Source organism: Salvia splendens, chromosome 5 (assembly GCF_004379255.2).
Source record: "Salvia splendens isolate huo1 chromosome 5, SspV2, whole genome shotgun sequence".
Classification (NCBI taxonomy): Eukaryota; Viridiplantae; Streptophyta; class Magnoliopsida; order Lamiales; family Lamiaceae; genus Salvia; species Salvia splendens.
Genome location: NC_056036.1, coordinates 29651775 through 29659262, shown reverse-complemented (window position 1 = coordinate 29659262; position 7488 = coordinate 29651775). Strand labels below are relative to the sequence as shown.

The window sequence follows — 7488 nt, the reverse complement described above, 5'->3', positions numbered from 1 at the left end:
AAAAAGATAAAAATAGTGGTGACGTGGTAAATGGGGATAGACAGATTTACAGGGCGGACTATTATAGATATATGAACTGGTAGATTAATACTGACGTGGTAGTAAAAAAATAAGGATGGGCAAATTTATAAGGCAGGTTTATCTTCCACCACAGTTAATGCCTTAATGGCCTAAATATAATTGGAACTAATTATGAATTATAGAAATAGAGTAAAGACACCAAACAATGAAACAAAACTAACGCTTACCGGAATTTAAAACGAGTTGTGAGTCGATTAACAAAATAAATAAATCAATGAAATCCTGAAACTCAAATTTGGTTATAGTAATAAGTAAACGATCTCATAGTTAAGCATTCACTAGTCATATTTTACAGGTAGAATAGGGTATGAGCTAAGAAAACAACCATCAAATGTCCTTGTCCACTCCTAAACCATCCAATTTACTTGCTCGAGCCAATAAACCAGCTAGTTTTTGATCTGGGATTATATTATCTGACTTCATCCTCTCCCTCAACCCATACGCCGGCACTTTCGCGTTGATGTACGCATAGAGGAGGGACCGATAAGGCCTGGCTGACGATGTGAAAGCGGTTCGTTTCATCTTGAGAAACATCCTCTCTGCATTTTGCACATCCCCTTTTTCTGCATAAGCATCCAAGATACTCAACAAAGCACCAAGAAGATGCATTCCCCTTCTACCGCCAAGGCCTTTCTGAAGAACGGATTCAGCTCTTCCCACTTCTCCACCTCCGAACATAAAGGTTCACAAGTGCGTGCCAGGCCGGTGGCGTGATTGTGACACCGCTCTCGGTCATACGCTTCATGACCTCCTCCCCTTTATCTAGCATCTTCTTATCTGCATACATATTTAGCATCAGAGAATAATGCTTTGAAGAGGGCCTCCTCACAACTCTCAGCGATTTGTTGAAGACCGCCTCAGCATCTTCGATTCTGTTGAGCCGCCCCCATGCTTGGATGCCAGCTATGCACTCCGCCATATCGGGATTGGACTCACATTCTCTCCAGATTCTCTCAACTTCGTCTGCCCTTCCAAGGGAACCATAAATGGGAAGCAGAAACCGACAAGCCCAACGATTCTCAGTCAAATCGCCCCCTTCCATATCCTTCAATACAGCCTCAGCCTTAGCTTTCAGGCAGCTGTCGAGATAAGACTTGGCCACAGACGCCAGAATATGCATACTAGGTTCTAAACCGTGGGACTTCATTTCTTCTAAAAGCCGCTCAATCCCACTGATATGACCAGACAGCCACTTCGCGTCAATCAAAATCTTGTAAGTGAAACTAGACCGTTTGATATTTTCACTCTTCATCAACGACAAGACATCAGCGATTTTGTTCCGGTTCGTCCTCTTGTACAGAAGTAGCAACTGGTCACAAGAAAAGCATGAAATGGGGAACAACTCCTTCATTTTACTGAAAAGCTCCTCAGCTTTGTTCACATCGACTGCAGTGACACAAGCTGCCAATAGAGTTCGGTAGACAACTTCAGTTCTTAGAGATTCGGGAATAATATGCTGAATGTACTTTTCTGCCTCAACTATCCCACGCACCTTGGCTATTAAATCAACACGAGAAGCTTAATTGCTTTTAGTTAACTCAGTAAGCTTGCTTGACTCCAACCACTCGGAGAGCTACAGTATAAAGAGTGAAAATGAGACAGCTTGTTCAAACTACAAGGACATAGAAAATGCAAGCTAGGTCGAGTAACTAATGTGTAGAAAATTCACCGTGACACGCATAAAAAGAAAATATGATTTTAGGTTCAGAAATCTAAGCTAAGCTAATCAAATTGCCACATTTCCCTACTCGAAACTAAAACCATCCACTCTTTCGCTGCGAAAAGAAAGTGAAGCTAATCGGTTGGCCTTATATCCCAACCAAAAACTCGGAATCGAAATTCTCTAATCTTTGGATGTATTAGCCTATTCACAATTAGTAAGGAAGCACAACTAGTATGAAATTAAGCACTAAGACTTAAAAAGTATATGACGGTTCACGGTAGGCAAGATCTTAGCCATAAAACAAACTATTATACTTAACAAACTTCATTGTACAAGACAAGTACAATGGGGAAACGGATATTCTCAAAGAAAGACGAGAATCTTCGAAAAGCCCTATAAAAATCAGCAGTTGACTACAGAGAGCTGTGATAGAACTTAAATTGAGCTATTGCCTTAATTTCTTGAACCTAAAATTAACAAGGATACTATGAAAGCTGAGACGAACACTAAACCAATGTTATCAATCTCGTATGGCGGCTTATGGCGGTTCGCCTAAAAACCGCCACGGGGATATGGCGTATTAGTATGGCAGATATGGCGGTCAATAATTAAATTAATAAAATAATACTTATATATTTATATATAATTCAAAAATTAGAAAATAATAAAAAAATATCATCTAAAACTCTTAAAACAATTTATAAAGCATAAAATACAACTCTAACATCCATGTTTCTTGCATAATGCCCCATTCCTAAATGCAGTACACACGCAATGTTGTCAAATGGCGGATATGGCGGTGCTATGGCAGCGCCATGGTCCTATGGCGTTTCCACCACCGAACGCCATGCCATAGCGCCATGGCGCCGCCATATCCGCTATTTGATAACATTGCACTAAACAAAGTCTATATCACGAAAACGAGAACAGAAACCTGCAAGGCCTGGTTTAACATTCTCCTCTTCCGAAAATACAATATGTTTGTTGATACTTCGGCAAGGGTCACCTCATTCCCAGCCTCAACCTACTTCTCCAAAGCCCTGCTCACCGGTGACCTCGTATCAGCAAGTATAGCTCTAGTCATGACAGAAGGGGCTCTAATTTTATGAGTTTTCTCCTTGCTGACATCAGCCTCAGTATCATCAGCAAGACTCTCACCCAGTGTAAACTCTGACTCGAGAATCAACTCATCGTCCATCTCATCTCCAGATGCAGCCTCCTCGACTGCACCTTGTCGAGCTCGAAGCACAGGAAAAACATCATCATGCTCAGCACCAGCCTGGGAACAAAAGGTGTGAGCTTTCGAGTACGATTTTGAAGGAACAAATGTGTTGCAGAATCTTTTTGAGCACATTGATGCATCCAATAATATTCCTCGAGATTCAGTAGTTTCACCATTGCAACTCTCAAAACAACAACCTGATGTCTCTGAATTCACATATCTAACTCGGGAGGTCCTTGAATTTAAAGCGTGGCTTCTGGAAAGAGAAAAAAAATCACATCACAACTAAGACAACAGAATCCGAAATTTGAATGCATAAACTTTCTACTGCTTCAATTTTCAGTCGGGGCACAAAATAGCAGCAATTGAACAAGAACGCAACAATGGCAAAAAGGTTCTCCGAGAAATGCATAAACTTTCTACTGCTTCATTCAGAAAAATGAGAAATTTCACCAAACTAACCACATCAGAATTCAAATAAACTACAACATCAGGTGCTAAATCACTACCTCTGATAAATAAAAATAGTTATATGTATGGGGAGAGAATTGAGAAATTGGTGAATTACTTGAGATGAATGGACCCTCGTCGAATCGCCCACATACTGTTTGTCGAAATTCCTGATTTTCAGAGCAAACACTTAGCAAACATGATAAAGAGTAAACGAGATTGGAGTAATGGGTGGGAGAGAATTCTTTAAACCCTAAAACCCCAGTCCGAGGAAAAACGTCAATCACGCCACTATTATCAATTAATTAATTTCGGTGCGATCATACCAGCACTAATGCACCGGATCTCATCAGAATTCCGAAGTTAAGCTTGCATGGGCAAGAGTAGTACTAGGATGGGTGACCTCCTAGGAAGTCCTCGTGTTGCACCCCTTTCAAAAAAAAATTAATTTATCATGTTAATTAATTTATTAGCTTAATTGATAGTTTTTCAGTTAGTCATACTATCTCCGTCCCACAATAAGTGTCATATTTTGTCATTTCGGTACGTCCCACAATAAGAGTCACATTTCATTTTTACCATAAATGGTACCTCATATTCCACCAACCAATTCTGATCACATTTTATTTATAAAACTAATACTCCCTCCATTTCGCTATAGTTGAGTCATTTTATCATTCCGGGAAGTTTCTTTATAGTTGAGTCGTTTCCAAAAAAGGAAATAATTAGCAGATTTAATGGTGATTTATGCATATTTATTAACACCCCTAATTACACTTAATTAGTGTAATTAAATGAAGAAAACCAAGCGCCCTTTTGTTTGGCTCATTATCCACATCTGCCGTCTCTCTCTACACAACAACTCTCCCTTCTCTCTTCCCCAATTCTGAAACCCTAGATCCAGATCCGCCGCCCTCCTCCTCTCTCATTTCGCCCACCCCACAATGGACCGCTCGCCCTACCCCGAACGCGATGGATGGATTAACCCTCGCCTCACCCGCTTTCCAGCCGGCTCGCGCGGTAGAGGGCCGATTTCATCCGCTTCCCGGAGAAGAGGTCGTATCTCGGCGATTTCCCGGGGGAGAAGTCGTATTTTGAGCAATTCCCGCCGTAGATCTAGACAATCAGCCGGAGATGATGAAGGGTTAATCCACCATCTATTCTCGTTCATCTGTTGTTCCCACATTGGCGAACCCGCCGGAAGCGTAGGTGCCTCTCCCCTGACCGGAGGCCTTGCGGGTAGTGTCGACGGCTCCCGAACCCCGGCCGGTTGCGTAATTGGTGGTGAAGGCAGCGCCTCCCCGACCGGAGGTCTTGCTGGTGGTGAAGGCGACGACATCTATGAGGTGACTGACAGCCCAGTAAAGTCGGATAAAGAGTTTGTAAGGCGATATGTCATCACCGAGGCTGACAAGGAAGCAAGGGAGAGAAACAAGGCCGAGGCAGAAAGGGAGGTGAAGGCACTCTTCGGTGAAAATTGCTTGGATCCGTAATATGGGTGAGATCTTTCTGTATGCTTACTTTAGGGTTATGGGTTGTCATTTGTGTTTTGATATGTGATCATTGGTTATATATGTGTGATCCGTGATATGTACTCTAATTGAATGGGCTGTCTTTGGTTTATATATCTGTGATTGTGCTGGTGATGTTGTGATGTTGTGAATTTGGTTGGTGATGGTGTTGGTGATGTTGTGATGTTGTGAATTTGGTTGGTGATGGAGCTGTTGATGTTGTGATGTTGTGAATTTGGTTGGTGATGGTGCTGGTGATGTTGTGCTGTTCTGAATTTGGTTGGTGATGGTTCTGGTGATGTTGTGATTTTGGTGGTGATGATGCTGTTGATGTTGTGCTGTTGTGAATGTGGTTGGTGATGAATTGCTTGCACAGTTACAGGCATTTAGAACCACATATTGCATGATTTCTGCACAGTTACAACATTGTACAAACACAAAATGCATCATTTCAGCCTATTGACTGCCTATTCAAAACACAAAACACTAGCATGATATGTGCGTTCATGTGTATTCACTGAATGCATCATTCATGCACATAGGCAGCCTATCCAAAAAACACAAAAACTTCTTCTATACCTTCATAATCCTAATGACTGAGCAATCATCTCCAATCCCTGGTTGCTCCCTTGCTCCTGCAGATAAGCAATTGCTTGCATAGCCAGCTCCACTGGAACTTCTAGATCCATTGGAAGTTGATTAGTCCTCCTTAAATGTGCTTTCCCTATGTGGGGCAGCTTGTAGCTGTTATGACCCTGGACTTTCATGATTTCCATAAAACAGCCTTGAAGACTTAGGAAAACATTGTCCAAAGTTTGTGGCTGTAATTCACTGAATGATTGCACCACTGCATTGACTAAATCATCCACATTTTTGCATGCAGTCTGAGTTTGCAGTGATTGTATTGCTCTGAACCAACCCAAATCATTGACATTAGTGTTAGGTGAGTTAGGTGGTTGTTGCACAAGTGATATTGAGAAACCACTTTGTTGTGCAGCTTCTTTGAAAGCTGGAACATTATCTTTGATGCGTGGTCTTGCATTGTCTTGTTGTATCTTAAGAACTTTAGTTGCCCCATCAGGCCACTTGGCTATGTTGGCAGGTAATATCTGTTCCCAACAAGGTGCCATGCATTAAATCATCATTTGCACAACATTACAAAGCTTCATTACTAGTGTATCATGAGTATGTAGGTACACTAGTATGTAATGGCTGATGTGCACAAATTAATTGCTTTAAAGAGATGCAAACATTACCTTATTGATCAAGCAGTCCCTGGTCACATCTTTTGTGATACTCTCTATGGGTTTTGTCTCTAAAGTGCCTGCCTTTCTATTTTTGCTTGACCTTTTAGCTGGAACTTGTTTGGTAAATGGAAAAATTCCAATTTTTCCATCAAACAAGACTTCACCATTAACACCAAACAATGGCCTACAAACTACACACATGAACATAATTTTTGATATGAACTACTTATTTTTACATGTTCTATGAGGTTCTTCCTCTCCTGGAGCAAGATATAATCTTTGAGCTCCTTTTGTCATGTAGAACCACTTTTCATCAATGTGTATGGTGTTGTACATGTTCCTGAACTTGATCTTGTTCAAGATCCGGTCTAGTTCTAAAGATTCAACTGTGTATCTCAGTCTCAACAACTTGTTTGCAACTGTTAAGCTGGGCTTAATGGTTGATGTGTGTGGCCTAATTAGGCCAGCCTTAACCCACCTCCAAAAAGTGGCTTCTGAACAACCCAAACCGGCTGCCACACTTAAGAGGTTGCATCTCTTTGACAAATGCATACTCTTGAGTACCTCAACAGATGCAACTTTTTGGGGTAAGACCTCACTTTTTTTAGACTTACCAATTGCATTGGTTCTCCTCTTTGTTGTTGTTTCTTTGCAGCATTCCACCACCGTGTAAGGGTTGACGGGAGATTTTGAATTTGAGTTGTGTCTCCTTAAGTGTGCCGCGAGGAGGAACTATGCCGATGCACCTTCCAATGATGAATTGAACCACTTGGTTCTTGAATTATGAGGAGTACTCTTGATGCCCCATTATGAGCATTCAAGGCAGTGGTTGAGCATTCAAGGCTTAGAGAATGGCTGGATAGAGAGCATTTACTCCATTTGGTGGTTGAAGTCTTTAATGTGTAATGGTTGGTAGAAGTGGAGTATTAATACAGTGAATGGAAAGTGGCGCCACATTTAATTATCTCCAATCTGTAGTGGCGCCATAATTTTGGTGATTTTTTTGTAAAGTGCTTGACCGTGAATTTTGAATTGTTACAGAATTCATTTTGAATTAATAAAAGAAGACCTTTCATCTACTCTCAGTTTTTGCACGTTGTAGCTCTATCTCTCTTTTTTATCTACAGAATTTAAATATTGAATGTGGATAATTAACAAATAAATAAATCATTTATATAAAGAATTTTTTTTCAAGTTTAAATAATAATTCAAATCAAAATTGAAATTCAAATGTAAAAAGTCCACCTACTTCATCTACTTTATTATCTATCCACTTAATCCACTAAACATCCCTTTCTTAGACTCCGTGCCGAA

At 40.8% G+C, this 7488-nt stretch overlaps 1 protein-coding gene, 1 non-coding gene and 1 pseudogene across 2 annotated transcripts; 1 reads left to right on the top strand and 2 right to left on the bottom strand.

Moving 5' to 3' along the window:
- Positions 1 to 253: 253 nt before the first annotated feature.
- Positions 254 to 3676, bottom strand: LOC121801976 (annotated as a pseudogene).
- Positions 3677 to 3728: 52 nt separating this feature from the next.
- On the top strand, positions 3729 to 3847 carry LOC121806026. The gene has a single exon (XR_006051567.1). It is a non-coding gene; the product is annotated as a 5S ribosomal RNA (ribosomal RNA).
- Positions 3848 to 5508: 1661 nt separating this feature from the next.
- LOC121804073 lies at positions 5509 to 6726 on the bottom strand. Its single transcript, XM_042203620.1, has 3 exons — positions 6411 to 6726; positions 6184 to 6365; positions 5509 to 6036 (listed from the first exon to the last, which is right to left on the bottom strand). The coding sequence occupies exons 1-3, from the start codon at positions 6724 to 6726 to the stop codon at positions 5509 to 5511; spliced, it is 1026 nt and encodes a 341-aa protein (XP_042059554.1).
- Positions 6727 to 7488: the final 762 nt, after the last annotated feature.

Coding starts and splice junctions, on each gene's coding strand:
- LOC121804073 (XM_042203620.1), bottom strand. CDS start 6,726: ATGCATTTGTCAAAGAGATGCAACCTCTTAAGTGTGGCAGCCGGTTTG. Junction 6,366..6,410: donor GGAAGAACCTCATAGAACAT/GTAAAAATAAGT, acceptor TCATGTGTGTAG/TTTGTAGGCCATTGTTTGGT. Junction 6,037..6,183: donor GGGACTGCTTGATCAATAAG/GTAATGTTTGCA, acceptor TGTTGGGAACAG/ATATTACCTGCCAACATAGC.